The 27,527-nt window shown below is 39.6% G+C and overlaps 2 protein-coding genes across 3 annotated transcripts in view; one reads left to right on the top strand and one right to left on the bottom strand.

Annotated features, from left to right (window-relative positions):
• Window positions 1-1,439, top strand: part of IGFBP7 (insulin like growth factor binding protein 7) — a 73,531-nt gene extending 72,092 nt beyond the window's left edge. Inside the window, exon 5 of the mRNA XM_073340197.2 lies at window positions 1,253-1,439. The gene's annotated coding sequence lies outside the window, so the exon portion shown is untranslated. The remainder of the gene's footprint in view (window positions 1-1,252) is intronic.
• On the bottom strand, window positions 1,438-27,527 carry POLR2B (RNA polymerase II subunit B). 2 transcript variants are annotated; one of them, XM_073340195.2, is made up of 25 exons: window positions 27,387-27,526; window positions 25,235-25,307; window positions 24,399-24,549; window positions 21,742-21,854; window positions 18,305-18,524; window positions 17,047-17,205; window positions 16,212-16,376; window positions 15,054-15,250; window positions 13,745-13,864; window positions 12,930-13,116; window positions 11,191-11,334; window positions 10,737-10,876; window positions 10,532-10,643; window positions 10,014-10,168; window positions 9,509-9,707; window positions 9,184-9,352; window positions 8,581-8,677; window positions 5,415-5,509; window positions 4,780-5,030; window positions 4,598-4,687; window positions 4,262-4,369; window positions 3,563-3,676; window positions 3,289-3,449; window positions 2,627-2,822; window positions 1,438-1,719 (listed from the first exon to the last, which is right to left on the bottom strand). In XM_073340195.2, the coding sequence occupies exons 1-25, from the start codon at window positions 27,403-27,405 to the stop codon at window positions 1,630-1,632; spliced, it is 3,525 nt and encodes a 1,174-aa protein (XP_073196296.1). In that variant the 5' UTR covers window positions 27,406-27,526; the 3' UTR covers window positions 1,438-1,629. The 2 variants fall into 2 exon arrangements, with proteins under 2 accessions (XP_073196296.1, XP_073196297.1); XM_073340196.2 differs by lacking the exon at window positions 16,212-16,376 and having other exon boundaries at window positions 27,387-27,527.

The following is a 27,527-nucleotide window of genomic DNA, read 5'->3' as shown; positions in this document are numbered from 1 at the left end:
CTCTTTTAAATTACATCTGAATAGCTGGAAGATCTGTTTTTTAAAAAAAAAAAAAAAAAAAGAAGATTGTCCAGCAGTGAAGCAAGAGTATAAATGAATCCCACCATCGAGTAATTTACTGAATTGGGTCAAGTCAGACACTAACATAACTAAGTTATGCCCTTTGCTAAAGGTGCTTGGTTTTGACCAGATTATACCTAATTTTAGAAATCCATTATCACAAATGCAGGGGATACATGCATCCAATAAATTAAGTCTATAAAAGGAGTCTATATAAACTCCAGTCTATAAAAGGAGTGTACCTCAAGGCTGTTAAAGGGGCATTGTGATAGGGCAACCCTGCCTCGGGTGCCATCCAATGCATGACAGTTGTGCTGAGCCTGGTTCCCTTTTGCTCACCCAAAGGTACATAGTCTGACTTCAATTTATTCATCTACACCAGTGCTATAGTTCCCCAAAAGCCTGGTTGTAAAACCATTCTCCAGTTCCTGCAGTAAAAATACATAGTGTGTTTTTCCATTCCCATCTCCAGGGACATCTCAAGTCACCCATAAAAGAGTCTATCAGCACTTTGTTCTCAGTTCCTTATGTCTCAATTCAGGACCCCGGTCTCTAGCCCTCTCTGTCTGAGCGACCAGTCTTCCCACAGCGCTTCGTGGAGAGGGTTCTCCCTCAGACAGCGTTCCACTCCCAGTCCTCCCTGCCTGCACCTCCTAACTGTGCTCAGGGGACCCACCCTCCTGCTTCCCCACACCAAGCTGAATCTCTCACTTTTTTCTAGAGGCCACTGCCCAAGCCTTCTGCTCATTAGGAGTCCTTGCTTTGGTCAGTTCCCACCAGCAGTTCTAGCTCTCATCCACATACAGCTGTCACTTCTGCGGCTCCTGAAGCTATTCTCCAAGCAGCATGCCAGCTCTGACTTGCTGCCCGACAATCTCAGGCAGTGCCAGGCATGAAGTCATCAGATGGCATCTCAGATGCATCAGTAATAAGCACAGTCTAAATGTCTATGTAGTTAGCCAACTACTGACAATGGACGTATTCCAATGACCTTGGTGAAAGGTTCCCTAAATTCCATTACCCTAAGCTATCCAGTTCCCTCAGAAGAAAGAAAGAGAGGAAAGGACTGATTGATTTAAAATGTGGATAACGAAGAACAAACAGAAAATTCAATCCACTGATATTGGGGTATCTGCAGTGTTACCCTCTTGTAATTATGAAACCACATCCCTTTTTGTTTGTTTTTTCCCAGATGATGATGCAGAGCCGTGACGTGAGGACTATATCATTTATGCACAGTTTAAGTTAGTGTTTCGGAAAGCTACAGCCACTGACTTCTTCTAGCCTGATAATCAGTTCCTTATCTGACTCATTCTTCCTTTTAGTAATGTTTTGCTTACATGCTTTTGGCAGACATACAAATAAATGTAATTCACATATGACTACAAATCTTTATTTCTATTTACAAAAAGTAAGCTCAAGATCATTAAACAAAGTGTTCAGATGCAAAACATAACCTGATGTAAATGACATATGTAACATTCTGCATTTAAAATCTTTTAAAATGGTACACTAGAACCAGAGCAAGCAGATACGTAAAGTCAGAACTAAAGCACAGCCTTTTAAAGGCTAAATACTCATCATACGAGGTGCAATACTCATGGACATCAGCTCTTGAAAGAGGAGTTTACAGGCATATGGCATTCGCACCAAGGAAATCTGAAAAGGAAGTAAGAAAATTTAGTACATGGCATCTTTTTAAAGATTAATTTCACTCTACCTACCCACTAAGTAAATAGTAACATTTTGGTTCCAAAATTACAAGGCTATTTTTTTTGGTCTAGTGCTTCATATCAAGTTATATTTTTGTTAGCCCTTTAGGGAAAGTCTTTACAATTCACCTTGAAGTGATGACTGATCACACTCCATCCAGGGTGGCATTACTTTACTCAATAGTGTTGATATGTTCCTCTACAGGGTCCAGACCATCAACACTATTTATAATTTATCATCATTTTAATACAGTAGACTTGTCCTTCAGTGGTCAAAATCTGTAGACAAAAGATCTTTTTTGCTCCTATCGGTCAAGATATTTTATTTGTGCATATTAACTATTACGAGACAATTACGCTCTTTAGAGGTTGAAGGAATAACCGAGTTATGGTAGAGAAAAACAATCCTGTTTATACTTAAATATAAAATTTCCATATTAATTCAAAACCTGTGATTTCCCTCCCCCAGCATGTCAAATATGCGACAAGTTAGTTTATTCCTCTCCCAAACAAAATATAATATTCTGAAGAGTTATAGTGGCAAAGCCATGAAATCATGAGTTTTACAGTATCACTTTTTTCCCCCAAAAGTTAAAAGATTTAATGTTCACTTTTAGTTAAGTTCTCTGAAAACCCAGTATTATAAAATACATAAGTGAAATTTCCTGCCAAATGACACAGCGAGAACTCTGACACTTAGGAAAAAACCCATTTGTTATATAGTAACTATTGGGTTAATTTTTGGGTTTCTTTTACCACTTGCTCTCTTCATCCTCACTCACCATCATACTTCTTTAATCACTGTTTGTTCTTGACTGCAAGTAGAAATATTTGCAGAGGAAATCCATACATACCTGTGTTTTATTACGGCACCCCCTGCACTCGTACGTGTGTGTCCTTGTGTTAGCTATTGCCATTATTCCACAAAGATTGCAAACGTGAACTTGGTATGGGTCTGAAGCCTCAAACAATCTCTCTCTCAAAAATTGAGCTGCTCCATGAGCAATCTGACAGTCTCGCTCCATTTCTCCAAAACGAAGGCCACCATCGCTATAAGGGGGTGGGGAGGATATTGTGTCATTAAGTCAGAAATTATGATTCCAGTAGCTAATATGGAAACCTAATTCTCTACAAATACATCAGCATTAGTACAAATAGGTGCCTCTGTACCCAGCAAGTTGTCATCTCTTCTCCCAAAAATACGATCATTGGGAAGAAGTCAGCCACATTATAAAACTACTGCTCCCACTAGCAGTCACATGACTAAGAAAATTTCTACAACGGATGACAATATATAGTGTTTGAACAGACAAACCACAACTTCACAACAAACTAAGTCATGTTTTATCTGTCCAAACCTAAGCACACTACCATCAGCTCCAAATGGGTGGCTAATTGGATGAGCCAATTAAGATACAGCTGCACAGCTGAGGCAGCTAATTTTTCTCTGCCTTAGCAACCCAACTGTGAGGCTTCAAGGACACTCGTAAAAAAGAAAATCCACAAATATTCTTACCGAGATCTACCTTCCATTGGTTGCCTGTTAAGAATCTGAATTGGCCCTCTTGCACGAGAATGAATTTTGTCATCTACCATATGTTTCAACCTCTGGTAGTAAGTAGGACCAATGAAGATTTGTGATGTGATTTTGCGTCCAGTGAAGCCATTGTAGAGAACCTGAAGTAAAGAATACAATCACTGAAGCATAAGCCTAAATTTGACATATTAACAAAATTTATCAAAAAACAGACCAATAATCTTTAGCTAGATTGGCATTTTGAACACTATACCTCATTTCCTCTCAGATGATAGCCATAATCTGATAATAGATTGGAAATCTTCTGCACATTGACAGCATCATTGAAAGGTGTAGCATCACCAATTTCTCCCTTGTTTGCCGATACCTATGGAGAAAAAGGGTTTCCTGAATACCATGAACTTTTATAGACACAAACTGTGCATTCTATATATGAGAGTTTTCAGACAGTATGCAGGTTAACTTGAAAAAGCTAACCTACTCCCCCGTTAAGATTTCAGACCCAATACCCAAGACTGTAACCTTAACTTTCTAATGCAGTGGATATTTTTCTGTTGAACAAAACTTAGATGCACAAGTTACAGGTGGGATTTTCAGAAGCACTTAACACTGGCCTAACTCTGTTATTTCTTTCTTTTCCATAGATTAGGAGAACGCTTAGGGATTTTTAGGGTTAATTATGCTTGTATGGTAATTCTGTCAAGAAAAGCAGCACAGAAATTCTGCTATAAACACATCGTGGTTTGACCCACTGAAGATAGCACTCTGGCTTCTCCCTAAGGAAATTAATATATCTTTTGTTTTGTTACTAGATCCTCAAATGGGAACTTGATCATCATTCTTTAGTGGGTTAACAAATACCGGGAACTAGCAGATCAGCTTCTCCACAAGGTAAAACAAGTGCAGTTTGCTTCTCAGATTTTAGCTACACAACATAAACTGTTCTCCTTACCTTCCCTTGAAGGCATTCAATCAAGTGACCAATTGTCATACGGGAAGGGATGGCATGGGGGTTGATGATTATGTCAGGTGTGATACCTTCACAGGTGAAAGGCATATCCTAAAGCAGGAAAGAGATTCTCATTATGCCCCGTGAGAAGCTAGGGAGTTCCAACAAAATAAAAATCCAGTTCAACTTAAGTGACTCAAAAGACATTTTAAATAAGGTTTGAACAGAGGTTAAATTGAAATCAATATATTAAGGTAACTTATTTCACAGGCAATCCACATTAATAGGCAAGTTTCACTCTACAGTGAGAGACAAGTATAAGAGAGAAAACGTTGCTACCTCCTGTCTGTACTGGATACCACAGGTACCCTTCTGACCATGCCTGCTGGCAAACTTATCTCCAATTTGTGGGATTCTCACAGAGCGCACCTGGAGGCAACAGAAAACATCAGATCAGTGACTTGATACTTATTTTTTCCTTTTTTTTTTTAAACCCAGAAGCCATAGAAACTGGTACTCACCCTAATTTTGCAAAACTTGTATCCTTCCTGATTAAGGGTTACCATGACCTGGTCTACAATACCAGTCTCACTAGTTCGTAGGAAAGTGCTACAGTCCCTCTTTGTGTATCGTCTATTAGTGCTTTCGAGTTCATCTTCATTCTCAGGCAGAGTTACCGTTTTGCCAATGATGACATCATCTCCTGACACACGTACACCAGGTGCTATCAAACCATCATCATCTAGTTTGTCATAGATGGCATGCCTCATACCTGAGATTAAAGACAAATGAATTCAGAGCCGAAAATCCTTCAAAGTATTTCTACAAAAACATTAAGGATCACGTTCTCAGAATAGTAGACACCATATTTGCATTCTGTGTCAGTATACTGCAGTGTTGTGAATTCATGACATATTAGTAAGTGCAGATTCTACTATAAATGTACATGCTGCTAACATATCCAGAAAGGGAATTTTTGTTTTTTACTGACCATGCAAATTTCTTTGTACCAAGAGCACAAATTTATCAATCATTTACATGTTTACAGTGCAATATAAGTAGTCAAATATAGTAAAGTTAACATGAAGGACTCAGTCTGATGAAGTCTGGCTGCTAATTGCAGGTTTTGTTTCTTCCATCTGCCAGCATCTCTTACCCTGACAAGTTTCACGTGTAGGTTTTTCAAAAACTTCTTCTTGGTCAAATCCTTTCTTGGACTCTTGTTCTTTATATGAGCGATAGAAAACAGATCTGAAAGAAAATTTAAAAAGAATAACTTGTTTAGATATCAGCGTTCTTTTTTAAATTGTATGCTATAACCGTATCTAAATCACAATTGAGGCCCTTTGTTTTATTGATTTTAAAAAAGTTGGGGGTGGTGGTTTTTTGTTTTAAACTGATTTTCACCCAAATTTTGGACCACTCAAGTGGTATCAAAATACTGATTATGTTAAAAAAAATCTGATTACATTAGATAGATGGTGTTTGTTAATAAAATTAGTCTAGGTGTAAATGTGAGGCTGTCAAAGTGCAGCAACGTAGTGGAAAATTGTGTGCGCGTGCACATGCAGAGTGTTAATGTGTAGTTTATGCAGTAAGCCACAGCATTAACTCCTTTTATTTATAATACACTTATTTTTCTGTCCTCTTGTTCCCAAATGTTAACCTAATATTTACCCAGAAAACATAAGTTAGTTTTTTTGCACTGATTTTCACCATTTAATTTTTGTAAAAGTGAAATTCCCAGGACATTTTAAACAAAATAAAAACTGAAAACAAACAGCCCTGGCTCATAGCACAGTTGAGTTAGAGTTACCAGTAATGACAAGTCTGAAAGAATGCTCAGGCCCCATGCAAGAAGTTTTTACTTGGATACTACACTATGACTTCTAGAGCAAATCAAGGAGAAACAATGAACCCCACAAAGGACATTTTGACGTCACTTCTCAGAATAAATCTGTGAAATGTCTACAAATAAACTGCTGGTAGTGGTAGACGATGGTAACTTTAGGATCTACTATACGTCTTACAAAAAAAGGGAATTGTGTTATCCCTGTGTTACGACCCAGACCACTTTACTCATACATTTCACCCCTTTGTCTGCCTTTTAGCTTGCATGTTTTGATGTCACACCATTACCTGAATGCTAATGTAAACAATGGCATCACCACTGTACATATATACTAAATCATCACGTGTACAGTGATGAGTAATTTAAGAACACCTTTCCCCCCTCCAGTATCCATTAAGCTGCACCCACTGAAGTACACCTCCGGTGCACTAGAGTGCTTGGGTTTTATTCAGGTTATTCCGTTTTTATTTTTCTCTCTCTCTCTTTTTTTTTTTATAGTGCTGCCTTATAGGCTAGCATATGGATCCCCAGTTGTACTTGAAGTTTAAAATTTTTTTTTATTTTTAAAATGTGCCAGTGAACATACCCAGTGCTCACTTTGGGCAGTAATTATTAAAGCAATCCATAAAAATCCAGCACAGCTTCTCATTTCTTATTCTACATAAGTAAACGGATGTGAAGAAGCGAACGTGCCTCTTTAAGGTCTAGCCAACCAAAAGTAGAACAGAATGTGGACCTAGATAACCAAAAGACAAACAATGAATGTGTCCATTACATCATTCAGGTGTAATTGCGGCAAAGTGGTGATAGGTCACATCACTTCCCTGGCTAACAATAGGATTATCTTGGGAAGCTCAAATGCCTGGCATCAAAGGGCTCACAAAACTTGACAGTTCAAGAGAGAAAACATCCAAATCCTATTACATTTAATCTACATACAAATATGATTCAGTGCAGTCAGCAAGACCTAACTTTAAAGCAAGAGGAGGAAAACGGTTGGTTGGGAAAGTGTGTCATGTTTTTAATTTTGGCCCTAGTTATTCACTGGAGTGGTTACTTTTGCATCTTCTTGCTGTGGCAGTTGTAACTTCTGTAAGTGACTTTTTTTAAAAAAAACAAAATAGGTTGAAAAAGAGCAACTTTAGCGGATTGGGCCAAAAGAAATCGGATGAGGTTCAACAAGGATAAATGCAGAGTCCTGCACTTAGGACGGAAGAATCCTATGCACCGCTACAGACTAGGGACCAAGTGGCTAGGCAGCAGTTCTGCAGAAAAGGACCTACGGGTTACAGTGGACGAGAAGCTGGATATGAGTCAACAGTCCGCTCTTGTTGCCAAGAAGGCCAATGGCATTTTGGGATGTATAAGTAGGGGCATTGCCAGCAGATCGAGGGACATGATCGTTCCCCTCTATTAGACATTGGTGAGGCCTCATCTGGAGTAGTGTCCAGTTTTGGGCCCCACACTACAAGAAGGATCTGGAAAAATTGGAAAGAGTCCAGCGGAGGGGAACAAAAATGATTAGGGGACTGGAACACATGACTTAGGAGGAGAGGCTGAGGGAACTGGGATTGTTTAGTCTGCGAAAGAGAAGAATGAAGGGGGATTTGATAGCTACTTTCAACTACCTGAAAGGGGGTTCCAAAGAGGATGGATCTAGACCATTCTCAGTAGTACCAGATGGTAGAACAAGGAGTAATGGTCTCAAGTTGCAGTGGGGGAGGTTTAGGTTGGATATTAGGAAAACCCTTTTCACTAGGAGGGTGGTGAAACACTGGAATGCGTTACCTAGGGGGGTGGTGCAGTCTCCTTCCTTAGAGGTTTTTAAGGTCAGGCTTGATTTAGTTGGGGATTGAATCATAGAATATCAGGGTTGGAAGGGACCCCAGAAGGTCATCTAGTCCAACCCCTTGCTCAAAGCAGGACCAATTCCCAGTTAAATCATCCCAGCCAGGGCTTTGTCAAGCCTGACCTTAAAAACCTCTAAGGAAGGAGATTCTACCACCGCCCTAGGTAACGCATTCCAGTGTTTCACCACCCTCTTAGTGAAAAAGTTTTTCCTAATATCCAATCTAAACCTCCCCCACTGCAACTTGAGACCATTACTCCTCGTTTTGTCATCTGCCACCATTGAGAACAGTCTAGAGCCATCCTCTTTGGAACTGATTGGTCTTGCTTTGAGCAGGGGGTTGGACTAGATGAACTCCTGAGGTCCCTTCCAACCCTGATCTTCTAGGATTCTAACTGTACATTTTAATATACTAGTAACAATACGCAGTAATCAGCTGTTGGTAGTATTTTAAAATGTATGACTAAGTTAAAATTTGTCCAGAGTCTTAGAAAAGGCATGTTATGTCCTTTAGACATCTGAATAAAAACTGGGAAAGATTTAAATCTTCAAATGAGTAAAAACAACCCTATAAATTTACATGAGCAATTTTCTACAGTTCAGAGTTCAGGAAAACCATACCTGAAAAAACCTCTATCGACAGCAGAACGGTTCATGATGACAGAGTCTTCCTGATTATAACCGGTGTATGACGCAATGGCCACAATTGAGTTGATACCTGTAATACAATAGAAGCAAATGTTTAAAGCACCTATAGCTCATATAAGCAAGGTTTCTTCATTCAAAATGAACTGCGTTCCATATAGTTACACCGCCTGGACATTAAAGCAAATCTCCACCACCCACACACACAAAATAGAGGCCATGTAGTATTGAATAAATACAAAATTGGAGTATACTCTAGATTAGAACTTTCAATACAACACTGACCCCTTCTGGAGATCTAACAAATGCTGATGAAAAATACACTAATTTCCAACAATGTAATCTGTTGGGGGAGGGAGGAATTATTTTTAACATATTGTAGCCTCAGCAGCTATGCTGAGAGTATCTCCTTATAGCTGGTGATGCCCAGATTACAAGGCACAATAATGAGAATGACCAGAAGTTACTACTAAGCACAATCCTAGTTACTTTTCACCATAATGAATGGTCTTTAAATATTGATATTTGTGTACATTTTATTTAATACGTTTTAGGTTTGCTTATTAACCCACAACATACCTGCTGGCAACTCTCTAAATCGCAAGTACTCCATAGAGCGTGTAGTCACAAGGGGTTTTTGAGGGTAATACAACACATGGGCTAGTGTATCCATACGAACATGAAAGTTTGTAATATAAACTCCCATAGCCTGTTTACCCATAGCAGACTGGTATGTGTTCCTAGGAGACTATGAAGGCAAAAAAAGAAGCAGTGTCAATAGAACATCTATTAAATTCTTCATGCATATACATGTCTATATATGTTAAAACATGCTTTTTAAATTTTCCTTTTGTAATATAGTCTTAACTTTAAAAGCAAGAGGCCTAAATAAATAAATACCGACCTGGTTGTGATCAGGGAAAGGAATAATAGATGCACATACTCCTAGGATCATGGACGGGTGAATCTCACAATGTGTGTAAGTTGAACAGTATGCCACTCCTTTCTCCTGCAAGTCATCTGGAGTCATTGCCAGCATCACAGTCTCTTCTTCTAGCGTATCAATGTATTCTACTACACCGCTGGCCACGAGATCCTGCCAACTAAATAATCAAACTGTCTCAATGCCTTACTATTCAAAGTAACATTTAATACAGGTTTCATTAGCTATGTCAAAAAGCAAGACTTATCTTGTTTGTAATTAGGGAATACGCCACTGCCTTGATTTGACACAATTATGCTCTATTGCGATTATAATCAATGCTGTGTAGAACACACAAAGTAGTCAAGTAACAAGTTTTTAAATACAAAGGTGGCTTGCAGATTCAGCTGACTTCAAACAAACCCTGAGAAGCATACATTTGGAAGAAAGAGCAAGACATTTTTCATGTTCTGGGGAGATTTCTTACCTGTAGTTGTTGTACTCTCGTTCTTTTAGTTGGTCAATATGCCTCTTCTTCAACAGCAGCTTTTGTTTTTCCACAATTAAAAGTGGCCTGCAGATTCTGCCAGCATCAGTATAGATGCGGATTTCTCGCTCCCTAATATCCCTGATCATGGAGACCTGCACATGCAAACAAGGAGAATTAATGGGTACACACATTTGAGGTTTTGTATGAACCGTGGAATGAGAGTCAGGGTGCACACAACAGGGGCTATAACAAAGTGAAGTTCCCCAAAGCGGGAGCCTTTAAGCTACTGTCTACAGTGTGCTGCGAGTATGAGGGCTCCATTGAACAGGCTTCCGATTCGAAAAGGGCAGTTTTCAGCTAAATTCTCTTTAAAAATGGTTTTAGGGAACTAAGCCTTTGAAGTATGATCAAAAAGAATTTCCGCTTGTACTCATACTTTCGAAAGGGGTGTTCTGCCTACTACATTCCATCCTTCGCAGCTAGAATTTACATGGTCGTTCATTCAGAAAACGTACCTCTGACACAATTATGTCCATCTGACGACGTAATTTTCTTAGTGTGTTCATCAGCTGTTCTGGATCTTTGTGTATTCCTACCCAGCAGCCATTAACAAAGATCTTGGTTGCACTATGAAAAGAAAAGCCAGAGTTATATGAAAAAGCGGTTTTGAATTAAAAAAAAAGTTTAAAATTATTCAGAGACAAACTCATTTATACATACTCTGCAATGGCTGCTGGAGATATTTCTTCCAGATTTTCCATACTCCATTCTTCTAAAAATTCCAGAATCGGAGATGGCTGAGACCCCACAGAAATGTAAGCCATCAAGGCTAAGTTCTTTACAAGTCCTACTGCATGGCCCTAACAAACAGATTTAGTTTTGTTGTAAAAAACAACAAATCAATATGCCTTTGAAAAGGCTAGACAAATAGTTTCCAAGAAAACACATACACAGAATTGATAGTGGATTCAGACACACAATTACTTTATTAGTTAAAAAACATCTTATGCCTTCACTGCAAATTTAACTTTAAATCTGAAATATTTGAAATTAAATACTGAAAATAAAATGCAATTGCACATTGACATATTGCAACAAATCTGCAGTGTTAGATTACCATAATACAAGCAAATATGCTTTTGGAATACATTAGTTTCAATGTAACTTGTGTTACCTCTGGAGTCTCAGCAGGACAGACCATTCCCCACAATGTATTGTGCAGCTGTCTGGGCTTTGCTAGTTTACCATCTCTACCAATTGGAGAATTCAAGCGTCTCAAGTGGGAAAGTGTGGATGCAAAGGTCAGGCGGTTTAACACCTAGATGTAATTGTAAGTTTTTAAAATTAGACACCCAAGCGGTATTCTTCATTTCAAACCAAAATCATTTGCAATTTGTTAGTCTTACTTATTTCAAAATGCCTACTAGAAGGAAGTCAGTTACCACCTAAATTGACAACTATCTTTATGCCTTTCAACAAAGTAACAATAAACAGAAACTAGTTCACCTCATCTCATCTTAGACTAGTGTGAGGTCTTGTCCAGGTCACCCAAAACTGTGAGCCACTGTATTACCACTCTGCCTCAGCAAGAGTTAGCTTTGCTGCTGCTAAGCTCTGTGTTACCACCCTGACACATCAGCTTGTCTGCCTTACCGGCAAACTCTTCACGAATCTGCCAGTCCAAACTTTCCCTTGCAGGTAACAGTGAACCCAAGTTCCCAAGAGATGTATTTCTGCAGTGTCCAGTCCCTCTCACTGAACATTCACAGAAGTTAAGTTTGCTGCCTCCAAAGAGGCAGAGCACACAACAGCCTGTTACATTAGCTGAAGACTCACACTTCCATTTTAAATCAGAGATGGTTCTGTAATAAAACAAGAATGAGTTTAACAACAACCCACATAGACCTACCTGAAATCACTTAAGGGTGAAAGAGATATGAAAGGTTACAAACAAAAAAAACCAAAACAAAAACACATTCTACTGACTAAAACTTAACTCTGGCAAGTTACAATCTTTGTGTGAGCAGGTTTTTCCACCTACAGTCAGTTCCCAGAGACTTCAACTTCTTTGACTGAAGGATCCAATTCTCCCAGAGTTTGAGCGCTCTGGCAACTTTTGCCCCTAAGATGATGAATCCCAATTAAGTAATCCCTGTTTCTTCTTGAATTTCCCTAAACCCATTGTCTGTTTAGCCAGAAAAGCTTTCTGGGGATAGAGCCTCCATCCCTTGTCATAAATCATTAAGTGGCATCTCCCCCACTAGCAAGTTGAAGGGCTTCATTTACCGGATATGTAAATGTGCTCTCCCGGTTTCTGGCCCCACCTTCCTCAATTTACAGTGGAGACACAGTCAAGCAGGCGAAACACCACCCCTTTGTCTAGGGCAGGCTGGGCTTATGCACCGCTTGCCAAAACACATTTTAAGAACATATTTCCAGCACACATATTCTTTGCACACTGCCCGTACACATATCACACAATATTAACGACCAGTGTGTTACCAGTTTGGATAGGATACCTTACAGGACACCTTTCAGATACAGTGTGTTGGGGCAAGGAGTGCATCAGGTGTTCTGCATTATGGTATGGTACACCCTTTGCCAGTTGGCACTGAAGGGCTCCCAGAATCACAATTAGGTTTCCACTTAAAAGTTCTGCCAGTCTAGTAATATCTTAACTGTGTGCATGTGGGCGTTCAGCAACTTCTGTAGTAGGGCTGACCCTGAAAGAACTCTGTTCACCTTTAATATATACCAGTAATGATCTGTAGTGACCACTCAGCCAACGTAAAAACCTCTAATGTGACAGAATCTTAAAGAGAGAGTTTTTAATACAAGCATTCTGGATAGGTGTACAGAAGCTTTTACAAGACAAAAGCTATGCTTTGTCTTAGACTTATTTAGCTAGGTTACCTGAGATACTCCTGCTCTGGCCTGATGAGCTTTCTTCTGATCACCCCAGTTTCCAGTAGCCAATGAGTATTTCAAACCATCTGATATAATCCTTGTTTTAATTGCCAGTTCCAAGTTAAAATCTTTCCCTCTGTCAATAAATTTTTGTGCATATATTCTCACTTCTTTGAGCAAATTCTTAAACATTCTGTTAAAGAAAGCAGAAAATGTAATTGTTAGAAGCCAGGAAAGGTAACTGTAGTAACATTCTGTAGCAGGTCAATTTAATCAAACAGATTTATGGAGAGTTTTTGAAAACAGGACATAGAAAATAGAGGTGAAATGCTTCACAGGAGTCAAAACAGAATTACATTTTTATATGGATAAGGATTCCATCCACAGTTACACTAGGCAGCATAAATATAAAGACATAAACTCCTCATGCTACAGGGCATAAACCAGCAACTAATCACCTGGAGTTCAGAGAAGTTTCTTCCTATGGACAGAAAGAAAATGAGTATGTGTGGCACCTTAGAGACTAACGAATTTGAGGATAAGAGTCTCTAAGGTGCCACAAGTACTCGTTTTCTTTTTGCGGATACAGACTAACATGGCTGCTACTCTGATTCCTATGGACAGGTTATTCCATAATTGTACATCCTGTACCTTCCCCTGAAGAATCTGAGACTGGCCATGGTCTGAGAGAATATCAGAATTGAAACAATGGTCTGTTCTAGTATGACAGTTTTACATTCCCAACAACTATTACATGAAATCAGACACTTTTTAACACTGGAATACCATTTAATACCTACAATTTTGTTTATCATGCTTACCCTCTGAACAAGAATGCAAGCAATGGCCCTGCTAGATCAAGTCTTTTGTTGCCATAATGATCTCTGTCATCGAGTTCTCTTCTGCCCAGAGCTGCCAGTAGTAATCTATGAACCATATATCTAAAACAATAAAAAAAAAGAGACACCTTACTTTGTATTCTAATTAGAACCAGACATTCATCCCGAAGACCAGACAACTATTTACAGGACATATACACTAGGGGTGCCGATGAATTGTCAGTCCTAAATCAAATGAAATTATTGCATTTCTAAACACAGACCTCTTTACCAGGTTAATAAGCACAAGTCCTAAAAACCCACTGCTTGTTTAAGTCAATGCAGACCGGAAAGGAGAATTATCTTTTTAAACAATCTACCCCACTTTTGGATTGGACCTTCACCTGGCCAATCAGTGTGCTTTTCCCGTCTTGTATTGTCTAACTTAGGCCCCAATTAAGTCAGTGGGGCTCTGCATGAGCATGGGGGCCACCAACTGGCTGAACTGGGGCCTTGGGCTCCTGATACAGGGACTGACTGCTTGTATACCATTAGGTACTGAGCAAGGTGATACCACCCAAATAATTTTAGATAACCAAGAATACACTACACGGCCTTACAGTCAGCCTGCACAACTACACTGTCAACTCAAGCAATATATTAACAATATAGTAGAACCTCAGAGTTATGAATACTAGAGTTAAGAACTGACCGGTCAACCACACACCTCATTTAGACCCAGAAGTATGCAATCAGGCAGCAGCACAGATTTTAAAAAAGCAAGTACAGTAGAGTATTGCGTTAAATGTAAACTTCTAAAAAAATAAAGGGAAAAAGTTTAAAGGAAGATTTGACATAGTAAGGAAACTTTTTGTGCTTGTTTCATTTAAATTAAGATGGTTAAAAGCAGCATTTTTCTCCTACATGGTAAAGTTTCAGAGCTGTATTAAGTCAATGTTCAGTTGTAAACTTTTGGAAGAACAGCCATAACATTTTGTTCAGAGTTACGAACAACCTCCATTCCTGAGATGTTCGTAACCATGGAGGTTCTACTGTACTGTCTTTATTTAGGTCCTTAACACCACATTCAACTTAAATCCACTCATTATTTCTGCCATTTCAATGCTGCAAGGATTGGGTTGCAAACACTACAGGGGAAAGTAACTATTAGTACTATTTTGAAGATTGTGGAAACATTTCTACCAGTCTTACATTTCATAAATATCTAAAACTAAATTTTTGAATCAATTTTGAGTTGACAGTTTCCCTTTCAGATGTCTGACACAGCATTTAAGACAAAAAACAGTCATACCCCAGAAAATAGGCCTTTTTGGTTTCACAAAAGTCACTGACACCAACATGTGGAAGCATTTCCTTCTGTAAGACTTCTTTTGCATACTTAATTCTTTTCTCTTTGGTAACACCAGGCTTTGCACCTCTTGACCCGATGAAGTTTAATGCAACATTCTGTTCCTGGATGACAAATGCTTCATCTAAGGAAGGTTTGACCTAATGCACAAAAGGAAGCAAAAATCATTGCATCGGGGGGCGGTGGGGAAGGAAATCCTGAATCATCCATAGATGATTCAGGATTTCAGTTATGTAGCTGTTTATAAAAAATATTTTCAGGAAGTTCTAGTTAACTACATTTTAAATAAAAATTCCAAAAAGTTATTTTTTTCCAAATATAATTCTCCATTATACTGCAACAGATTTTTTTTTTAAAGGGGCAGCAGGGAACGTCCGATATTCTAGAATAAGACATTAATACAAAAGTGGCAGTGCATGTAGAATTATTTTCTGAAGTTACAATTAAGCATGTTTCATTTAAAAGTAAGATTTAATAGGTGATGACAGTTTAAATAAAGCCTTCATGTACTAGGATATTAATACCAAATTAGCTAACATGATGACAGTCACCACAGACAATGCACCTCCAAGTAAGAAATACTTCTAAACCAGCAAATGATGATTGGATCTTTAAAAAGTAAAAATGTTCACAGGATTGTATCATTAAACATGATTTCAAGCTACTTCACAGCTGAGTAATGGGATTTTTTTTAATATAAACAGTACATACAGATTAGCTTTTTGTAAAAGACAACTGTGGATCAGTGTGGCACAATAGGCAGTGCACCAAAAGATAGTTGAGACAGACAGACGTGGGATTTTTTTCCACTGATTTCAATGGGAGCCGGATCAGATCCTGTAACTGAATAGTAAACAGCGCTCTTCCATTCCCACACAAGCACTTCAGGTAAATGTACATTTACCATAATTGTTTTATTCAGAGAACTTTTATTACTTTAACCAATGCAAAAAAACCCCTAACATTTAAGATTCAAGTGGCACATGAGTCTTAAAATTACAACTGGGATATGGACAGGATGCTTTGAATATAGTAGAAGTAGACAGACAGACTTTAGCTCACTTAACACCATGACACACACCATTATTGAATATACATTACCATTTCCATCATCTCAGGATCTTCAAAGTCATAAATTATGTGCTCTAAAATGTCTCTGTCAGATACAAAACCTAATGCACGGAAAACAATAATGATGGGCACTTCTTGTTTGATATATGGAAGAGTTGCTACAATACGCTGACCAATAGCGCTCTTCTTTGCGCCCTAGAGGGGGGACAGGGTAGATCAGTCTCAAATGCATTTGATTTCAAACAAACCAACTTTTTCTGGACTTCAAATGGCTTGAATAAAGTACTTATTCAAGAGAGATAAGTATGGTTTTTGAAATGGAAAAGAATTACCATGTACAAAACCATAAATATAAATAATTAGATTAAGTCTGTCTCATTTCTAATACATCTGTTTTTAAACTATTAATGCCACAGAGCAGCTACTGAATAACATTTTTCATCTTATTCAAGAGGTTACAATTATATACATTAAATTTGAAAATCTACTCACAAATACCTATTTGATTACACTCTTCAAAGCATTACATCAAACACACAGTTTCTCAAGAAAATGAAACTTAAATACCATAAGATACTACATAAAGAAAAATCTCCAAAGTCTTAGAAAATTTCAGCCCAAACATAAACCAAATACACCTCTACCCCAATATAACGCAACCCAATATAACACGGATTCGGATATAACGCGGTAAAGCAGCGCTCCAGAGGGGTGGGGCTGCGCGTTCCAGTGGATCAAAGCAAGTTTGATATAATGTGGTTTCACCTATAATGCGGTAAGATTTTTTGGCTCCCAAGGACAGCGTTTTATCGGGGTAGAGGTGTATAAAATATCCACCATTATTAAATCAATCAGTCATGCATACCTGCCCTCCTCTGGCCAGCATGCTAACCCATATAGTACTAGTTGGTCGAGAGGAATTCTCCAGGCAGGATCTACATTCTCCTGTGTAAGCATATTTCGAATCTTTCTTTGCAAACACATACACTGTGTTTGTAGCCATCTTCTCTTGAGCAATCAGAACCTATATTGGAAACAAAGCATTGTAAATAACCAGGTAAGAGAGTATGCTTACAGTAAGTAAATATAAACATGCAATACCTTAAGATGTTTTGTTTTCAAACTGACTTCAAACCCATTACTATTTTTTGGTCAATCTGCCAATCTTGTTCTTACCCAGCTATTAAAATCTAGCTTGTACTGTACTATCCTTCTTGGCTGTACAATAGCATAATAGTACTTGTTAAGCTCTCCACATAACTATATGCACATTGTTATTTTGCTAAAGGCTGCTCATTGTACTAGTGTTTTTCACCTTTAGAAGAACAGAGTTCTAAGAAAATACTGTGTAATAGTATTACTTAAGATAGCACACCAGAAACAAGGGACACTCCAAGATCAACGGTTTTAGAACACATTTATTGCATTTTCTAGTAGTGATGCATTTAGATACCACTCCATAGGGGTCTTAGAATGCCTTAAGGGTTAGCATATTGTATCTGAAAAGCAACTGTAAAAATGGCATCAGAAGATTCTGTGTCTGTTGTGTCTTAATTTCCATGTCAAATGTGCTTAGTACACAAATAAAGAAAATTTCAGCTGCCAGCCCTGAGAGTCAAATTAGGTTCTTTTTTCTCTTATCACACCAACAGCAGAGATGCTGAGGGTCAAATTATGCCCTCACTGACAGCTGTACAGTCACAGTGCCTTCAACGCATTTACATAGGTGCACATTAAATGAACTTGGCAAACAATTTAATGAATGAGGCACATGATGAAACAATTTACTTTACTACTTATGCTGGTTCTGCTGAATAAGAGTAATAAGTAGCAAATACTTATTTTGTCACTAAAACAAATACATACAACTCTGAATAACAAGGAAAAGGTTTGTTTTTATACTGCCACTTTTCAGAGTTAGACCGGCACTCCAGTGTTAGAACTGGAAACAAAACTATCAAAAAAATGTTTTAAGTAGTATTCCATAAAACAGAGTTTTCGGATTGGTAGAAAGAGGAACACATGCCATATAGAGCCATTTCAATGTGTAATTTTCAGCATTCGTTTTATAAAAAAAAAGCCACACCACACAACATTTCTTCATGTGAAATCTAATCCTTTACCTTTTCTGATCCATTAATAATGAAATAGCCACCAGGGTCAAGAGGACATTCATTCAGTTCACAAAGATCACGATCAGTCAAGCCATTCAACAGGCAGTATGTTGAACGGAGCATGATAGGAATTTTTCCTATAAAAGTTTTCTGATGCTGTGTCTGTAACTGGTCCTCTCCCTCTTTAATAACTGTTTTAGTTATGTCCACATACAAGGGAGCAGAATATCTATGAAAAAGAAAATACGACATGACTATATTATAACATTAGAATCATAGATTAGGGTTGGAAGAGACCTCAGAAGGTCATCAGTCCAACCCCCTGCTCGCAGCAGGACCAACCTCAACTAAATCATCCCAGCCAGGGCTTTGTCAAGCTGGGCCTCAAAAACTGATGGAGATTCTATCACCTCCCTATGTAACCCATTCCAGTGCTTCACCACCCTCCAAGTGAAATAGCTTCCCCCCCCCCCCCCCAATATCCAACCTAGACCTCCCCCACTGCAATTTGAGACCATTGCTTCTTGTTCGGTCATCTGCCACCACCGAGAACAGCCTCTCTCAGTGGTTCTCAAACTTTTGTACTGGTGACCCCTTTCACACAGCAAGCTTCTGAATGTGACCCCCCCGCCCATAAATTAAAAACACTTTTTAAAATATTTAACACCATTATAAATGCTGGAGGCAAAGCAGGGTTTGGGGTGGAGGCTGACAGCTCACAACCCTTCTCCCCCCCCCATGTAATAATCTTGTGACCCCCTAAGGGGTCCCAACCCCCAGTTTGAGAACCCCTGGCCTTTCTCCATCCTTTTTGGAACCCCCCTTCAGGTAGCTGAAGACTGCTATCAAATCCCCCCTCACTCTTCTCTTCTGCAGACTAAATAACCCCAGTTCCCTCAGCCTCTCCGCATAAGTCATGTGCCCTAGCCCCCTAATCATTTTCGTTGCCCTCCACTACTCTTTCCAATTTGTCCATATCCTTTCTGTAGCAGGGGGCCCAAAACTCGATGCAATACTCCAGATGTGGCCTCACCAGTGCTGAACAGAGGGGAATAATCACTTCCCTCAATCTGCTGGCAATGCTTCTACTGATACAGTCCAATATGCCATTAGCCTTCTTGGTAACAAGGCCACACTGTTGACTCATATTCAGCTTCTTGTCCACTGTAACCCCCAGGTCCTTTTCTGCAGAACTGCCGCTTAGCCAGTCGGACTCCAGCCTGTAGCAGTGCATGGGATTCTTCCATTCTAAGTGCAGGACTCTGCACTTATCCTTGTTGAACCTCAGATTTCTTTTGGCCCAATCCTTCAATATGTCTAGGTCACTCTGGACCCTATCCCTCAGCATATCTACCTCTCCCTCCATCTTAGTGTCATCCACAAACTGAGTGTGCAATTAATCCCATCATCCAGATTAATAAAGATGAACAAAACCGACCCCAGGGGTACTCAGCTTGATACAGACTGCCAACTAGACATCAAGCTGTTGATCACTACCCGTTGAGCCCAATGATCTAGCCAGCTTTCTATTCACCTTATAGTCCACTCATCCAACCCATACTTTTTAAACTAGCTGGCAAGAATACTGTGGGAGACCCTATCAAAAGCTTTGCTAAAATCAAGATATGTCATGTCCACTGCTTTCCCCATATCCACAGAGCCAGTTATCTCATCATTGAAAGCAATCAGGTTGGTCAGGCATGATTTTCCCTTGGTGAATCCATGTTGACGGTTTCTGATCACCTTCCTCTCCTCCAAGTGCTTCAAAAGAGATTCCTTGGGGACCTGCTCCATGATTTTTCCAGGGACTGAGGTGAGGTGGACAGGTCTGTAGTTCCCCAGATTTTCCTTCTTCCCTTTTTCCAAGATGGGCACTATAGTTGCCTTTTTCCAATCATCCGGGACCTCCCCAGATCACCACGAGTTTTCAAAGATAATGGCCAATGGCTCTGTAATCACATCAGCCAACTCCCTCAGATGCATTAGATCCGTCCCCATGGACTTGTGCAAGTCCAGCTTTTCTAAATAGTCCTTAACCTGTTCTTTCACCACTAAGGGCTGCTCACCTCCTCCCCATGCTGTGCTGTCTAGTGCAGCAGTCTGGGAGCTGACCTTGTCTGTGAAGACCGAGGCAAAAGAAAGCATTGAGTACTTCAACTTTTTCCACATCATTTATCACTAAGTTGTCTCCCTCATTCAGTAACAGGCCCACACTTTCCCTGACCTTCTTGTTGTTGCTAACATACCTGAAGAAACCCTTCTTATTACCTTTCACATCCCTTGCTAGCTGCAACTCCAATTGTGCTTTGGCCTTCCTGGTTACACCCCTGCATGCTTGAGCAGTATTTTTATACTCCTCCCGAGTCATCTGTCCAAGTTTCCACTTCTTGTAAGCTTCCTTTTTGAGTTTAAGCTTACCAAAGATTTTGCTGGTAAGCCAAGCTGGTCGCCTGCCATATTTGCTATTCTTTTGCACATTGGGATGGTTTGTTCCTGGTGCCCTCAATAAGGCTTCTTTAAAATACAGCCAGCTCTCCTAGACTCCTTTCCTCCTCTTATTAGTCTCCAAGGGGATCCTACCCATCAGTTCCCTGAGGGAATCAAATTATGCTTTTCTGAAGTCCAGAGTCCATATTCTGCCGCACTCCTTTCTTTCGTCAGGATCCTGAACTCTACCATCTTATGGTCACTGCCTTCCAGACTGCCACCCACTTCTATTTCCCCAACCAATTCTTCCCTGTTTGTGAGCAGCAGGTTAAGAGGAGCATGGCCCCGAGTTGGTTCCTCCAGCACTTGCACCAGGAAATTGTCCCCAATACTCTCCAAAAACTTCCTGGATTGTGTGTGCACCGCTGTATTGCTCTCCCAGCAGATATCAGGGTGATTGAAGTCCCCTTGAGAACTAGGGCCTGTGATCTAGAAACTTTTGTTAGTTCTCTGAAAAAAGCCTCATCTACCTCATCCCCCTGGTCCAGTGGTCTATAGCAGACACCCACCACGATATCACTCTTGTTGCTCTCGCCTCTAAACTTAACCCAAAGACTCTCAACAGGCTTTTCTCCAGTTTCATACTGGAGCTCTGAGCAGTCATACTGCTTTCTTACATACAGTGTAACTCCTCCACCTTTTCGCCCGCGCCTGTCCATCCTAAACAGTTTATACCCATCCACGACAATATGAAGATAATGCATTCTGAACTAGAGAAAGCATAAAATAAAGGACTGATAAAGTTATTCCGAGAAATTGTTGGTACTGTTAAATTATATTACTTAGTAATAGTGTGTCCGTGATCTTTTGTACTTAATACTCAAGTAGTTTGTTTTAAATATAGGGAAGTAATTCTTCATTTTACAGGGCATAATTAAAATTAGAGAAAATCCTATTAATTTAGATTGCAGATGTGTTCCTTCATGGTATCCAACAGCTGTTAAGGAGCTTTTTCTTACGTAAGATTTCTCAATCTGGCTTCATTGGGCATCATGGGTGAAGGTGCACCATCTCTTTCCCAATGCGTAGGCTTGGAGAGATAGATTTGTTCAAACTTCAACAGATATCGTGGCTGAAAATAACCCAAAATAACTAATTTTAATAACCAGAATGGCAAATCACAATATGCATGAGAGAATTTTAGAACTTGTTTAATACATATACAATGCCACACACAGAGATCCCAATTCACAGATTAGAGAGGTAATCCCTTTCTATAGGTCTGTAGACAAACTGCACTTACAACACTTCACTGGATGCCTCATTAACACAGATGTAGGATAAACACAAGAGAATTCAGAGAACAAACAAACGATTAAGATCTGGAAAGGTTGATCCTCATGGAAAAGTCCTAAATATAAACAGATTCTCTTAGCCATGACTAAAGATATTGGGCAGGAGGGGAAGGAAAAAAAAGAGAGAAACACAAGACAATCTCCAAGTAGTTTGAATATTTCATAACACTAAAGAGGGAGAATAGTTATTTAGCATGCTACAAAGGGTTATTCACTAGCAGGAGTGTGATAAAATTAAAGAAAGTTTTAGGAAGATTACCGGGAAAAGTTTTCTGACAACAAAATCTATTAATGACAGGTGCAGTGATAGAAGCAGACTTGTTTATTTACAAACCAGACAAATTAGGAGAAAAAATATTGTAGGGGGCAATCCGGCACTGGCTTGGGTTGAGAATGGTGGTGGGAGAAGCAGATTAAAGTCCCTAACAGGTCTTGCCCTTCTCACATACTTCTCTATGGATTTGCACACATTTGCTGAGCTAGATGTTTTACTGTCTAGTAAGATCAGATCACATTACAAAATTATTTTGCCTTCAAGATAAGACCATTAATATTTACTGGGTCAGCAAGAAAATATGTAAATATGAATTTATAATGGTATTAAAAATCTACTAAGATACAAGAACGTCAATCTTGAAATCACAGTATTTCTTTATTTTAAAATATATCCTGTAAGAGACATTAAATATTTATACTGCTTTGTTACTCCCAAAAAAGTCTAAAATCAGAAGCACAAAAAAAGAGAGTCCTGGAATTGCACCACGGCACAAAGCCGGGACTATTTTATTTACATATATTTAATTATTGTGCATATAATTGTAGCATCTCAAAGCACTACACACTACCAAGCGGTAGATGAGAATTTGACTCCCCATGACTTCTTGCAGGTGGTGGAAAAGAAGACTAGGACTTATGTGAAGATGACACAAAATTGCAGACAAAAGCCTTGTGTCAGTGCAGCAGCATCTTTTTCTGGATTATCTGGTGATCCCCACATTGCATAAACTCTGGTGGGAGCAATTCTATCCATCCATCCAGCAGTAAGGCATAAAAAGACCTCCCGGCAAGAGAACAGGGGAAAAATGGAGAGAGAAAAAAACCTGGACTTCAACAAGGTGCACATTCTCCTTTTGGCCACTTCTTATGTCCCAAGTATCAGTTTCCTTACTCAACTGGCCAGGGCACCATCAGATATAGATGCACACTGAACTGATCTGGTAATGGAGATGGATAGTATAAAAAGAAGAAAACCTAATTATAGCTGCTTCAAGAGCTGTATTTCAGATCATAAGCTGTTCAAGTTTTCCCACTGTGATTGTCTGTTTCATGAATGACTTCTGACAGTTTCTAAATCTGTTAAATGTAATATAGTCAACAGTGGAATTCAAGTAATTCTCTTTTAATATACTTATTGTTTGCATTGGTTTACTATAGCCTAACATTAACAATTTTATTTATGACTGAAAGGGCACTTTCATTCCCATCCCTATTATGGATAGCTTACATTTTTTTCAGCAAGTTGCATCTTATGATGAAATATTTCATACTTGGCTCAGAAGATTTGCTTTAGTTTTAGTATTTGTACTACCACAGCACCTAGGAACCCCAGTCATGGAGCAGGACCGCATTGTACTAGGTACTGTACAAACACAGAACTAAAGGAGGGTCGCCCCACCCCAATGGGCTTACAATCTAACTAGAAATCTATTTAGTTATTTCTCTGCAGTTGTTACTCTGTGCGAGGATAAGTTATCTTTTGGTTACTAAAACTTGTATCAAGATCTTCATTTTTCTCCAGCCAGCTTTTCTTTAAACTTGATATGAACGGGGTCCAGAAGTGTAACATTCACTTGGCCTAGATTGAAAGCAATGTTTTGAAATTAACTTCCAGAAGTTTGAGAATGGCATTCTGATTACATGTAGCACATCATGCTTCTGGAGTTAAGGAATACAATTTGATAACATGTGCCAAATGAGAACAATAGGAGCTGAGCCCTTTTGAATATCTGGCCCCAGCTGTGGGTGCTGAAAATTTTTGAAAATCTAACATGAAACGAACAAAGACTAAAAAAATTGATATTTCTCACCCTTGATAAAGTTCATTATGGACATACCATTTTTGCCAAAAATGTTTGGCGTTTCAACTGCTTTAATGACCCATTCGTTTCCCCATTAGTAGCATTTCTTTTTAGCTATATCATGCGCTAATTGACTGGATCTGCTGCTGCAGCCTTCAGCTGTTCAACTGCAATAAGAACTCCCAGCACAATTTTCACATCTGTACGATTAAAAGAATCAAACTCTGCAAATATCCCTCTTACCGGTTCTTCAACTTCCCCTGTGGCATGCTGAGCTTCAGCTTGTAGATCGATAGGTGGTGCATCTTCTACAATTCTCTGCACAGACATCTGAATGAACTCATCAAAAGAATCCAGCTGTTGTCGGACCAACCCCTTCTCATCAAAATAGGAGCTTAGAAAAAATAAAGCATATTCAATTAATCAACAAAAATTCTCAGTTTACATATCCATAAACTATGTTAATTATCAGGTAATGTTTAAAAATTCAAGATAAACATACTGTAATTAATCAAAGGATATTATTGCTACATGAAACAAATATCTGCTTGTATTTCAACATTGTGCTGTGAGAAGAAAACAATTGTTCCAAAGAAACTTTCAAAAAACAGACAGAAATATTTATGCCCAGATCCTGCAACTTTGTTCCCTATTGACTGACTTGCAAGAAGCTGTGGGATCAGTGCCTTAACTTACCAATTCACTATGTTAGCATTATTCTTAGCAGTAATCTTATAAATGTACCTCTACACCCACAAGCAATAATGGAAAATATTGTGTTAATGCTGAATTTGCTAGGAAAATGCTTTCAGACTGTCTAGGAAGGCAATCACTTACAAAACCATTGACCTTTGGCCATTTATACACAGGCCCAGTGGTCTCAAATCTTATGTTCTCTCTTTGTAACCGTTCTTTCATTCTTAAAGAGAAAGCATTTATGATTCTGGACATGAAATCTTGGAATTTTCATCACAATAAGTTAGGATATAATATTTATTAGTATTAGATGTTTTAGCTAAGCGTACACTTGCCTGATTACTTCACTATTCTTAACATTTCTTAGAAAATTTGATAGTTACCTAATAACTATCCAGCATGCTTCTTGCCATAAATCTGGAGTGATTTCATCATCATCTTCATCATATTGCATATCTACCAAGAAAGCAGAACACTTAAATCAATCTTTCTATTCATTCATGTTTTCTTTGGCTGTATATAGCTTCTAAAGACCCAATGGCTGCACACAAATACATTATTTTTCTAAAAAAAAAAATGAGGAGTACTTGTGGCATCTTAGAAACTAACAAATTTATTTGGGCATAAGCTTTTGTGGGCTAAAACCCACTTCATCGGATGCATGCAGTGGAATCTAGTGAGCTTAATAAAACCTGAAAGAGGGATAACAGGAACAAACACAGCCTAGTGTCAATACTTGGACTGTGAGCTCTTTGGGGCAGAGACCATCTTTCATTCTGTATTTGCTCAGTGCTTAACACAGTGGAGTCCTGGTCCATGTCTGGGGCTCATAGACACTACAGTAATAAAAATATTGTAATTTATTTGTATCTGGAACACAGAAAAGTTTTATTACTTTACTGGCCCTTGAGAAAAAGTAGGCAACCTATGAAGGCTTATTATAAACAAGAACTTTTATGGGAACAATAGGATTCAGTCTACTTTGTTTCCTAAGGTTAAGCATCTGTTCCTAAACACTTTACCACCACTCAGCAAAATACGCATGATAGCACTCAAAACTTGTGCTTTCCTAGAGTAGCAACTAATAAATCAGTTTGAATTCAATGCAAAGCTCATTAAAGTCAAAAGAAAGATTTTTATTGACATCAGTAGGCTTTGGATGAGGCCCTTTATGCCTTTGGTAAAGGTCAATTAACTTTCAATTGTATCTTAACAGATGTTTCAGCTTCCTGTTTATTTAGGAACCACAGACAAGCTATTCCAATATCTAAGCATCTTTCAAAGTTTTTGTTACTCTAAAACACATTTTTCACTTGTAGCATCAAGAACATTGGACACTCATGCAGGTTTTTAAGCTTTGCCCTCACACTTTTTAATTACCATAAAATACCCTATAAACATACGGCCAAAGGTTGAAACTTTCAAAAAACAGGAGCCCAATACTTAGCTCCATTTTTCAAAGCACCAGTTTCCCCATCAGCTACTTTTGATTCCAGTGGGAGCCACTGTGTGCTCAGCACTTTTGAAAATCAGGTCACTTGTTAAAATGCCTAAGGTCGAGTCTACACTAGATTCACAGATTCCGAGGCCAGAAGGGATCATTCTAATCATCTAGTCTGACCTCATCTAGTCATAGAACTTCCCTCAAAATAATTCCAGGAGCATAAACCATCTTGAGTTAAAAACTGCCAGGGATTAAGAATCCACCACAACTCTTGGTAAACTGTTCCAAGGGTTAATTACCTTTACTGTTAAAACCTTTATTTCCAATCTGAATTTGTCTAGCCTCAACTTTCAGCCATTACATCATGTTAGACTTCTATTTCCGAGACTGAAGAACACATTTTCAAATATTTGTCCCCATGTAGGTATTTACAGACTGCAATAATCACCCCTTTGTTCAGCTAAACGGATTGAGCTCTTTGGCCCCATCACTATTAGGCTTGTTTTCCAATCTTTTAAACATTCCCATGGCTCTTCTCTGAACCCTCTCCAGTTTAATAACATCCTTCTTGAATTGTGGGCACCAGAGGTGGACACAGTCCAGCAGGAGTCATATATAAAAGTGCCAAATATAAAGGTGAAATAACCTCTCTGCTCCAAATCCCCCCGTTTATGCGCCTCAGGATCGCATTCTCTCTTAGCCACTGCACGGCAGGGCCAGCTGACCAGTCCCCACATCCCCCAGCCTTTCCGGGCTCTCCGCGTCCCCGCTCAGAGCCCCCCGGCCTGTGCTCTTGCTCCTGGCTAGAAGCACGGACACAGTGGAAGGGACCTGGAGGTACAGCTGCGGCTCCTCCAGCGGCCCTCCCCGCTCCGCTCCGCTCCCAGCCCCGCCGGGGTGAAGCGCAGGGACTCGACCACGCTCCCGGCTGCGCGGCAAGGGTTTGCAGGCCCGGCCCGGCCCGGCACGGCCCGGCCCGGGACCCCAGGGGCCTGTGGCCCGTGCCCGCCCCCCAGGGGCAGCCCTCCGGCGCCGAGCTCCCGGCTGAGGTGACGGGACCCGCCGCCAGGGCACGGCTGTGGCGCGCTCACCCTCGTCCGCGTCGTACATCTTGGCGGCGCGGGGCGACCTCAGCGTCAGCTACCGGGACGGACCTGTCCCCGCGATGGACGGACGCGGAGGCTCACGCGCATGACACTAGACCGGACTGCGGCCGCGCGCTATTTCGATCC

This window comes from Lepidochelys kempii, chromosome 4 (genome assembly GCF_965140285.1).
Source record: "Lepidochelys kempii isolate rLepKem1 chromosome 4, rLepKem1.hap1, whole genome shotgun sequence".
Lineage (NCBI taxonomy): Eukaryota > Metazoa > Chordata > Testudines > Cheloniidae > Lepidochelys > Lepidochelys kempii.
The sequence above is the reverse complement of the archived record's forward strand: the minus strand, read 5'-3'. Positions and strand labels throughout refer to the sequence as shown.

Coding starts and splice junctions, on each gene's coding strand:
- POLR2B (XM_073340195.2), bottom strand. Junction 21,855..24,398: donor CAGGGGAAGTTGAAGAACCG/GTAAGAGGGATA, acceptor GGTTATTTTCAG/CCACGATATCTGTTGAAGTT. Junction 5,510..8,580: donor GTCGATAGAGGTTTTTTCAG/GTATGGTTTTCC, acceptor ATTTTCTTTCAG/ATCTGTTTTCTATCGCTCAT.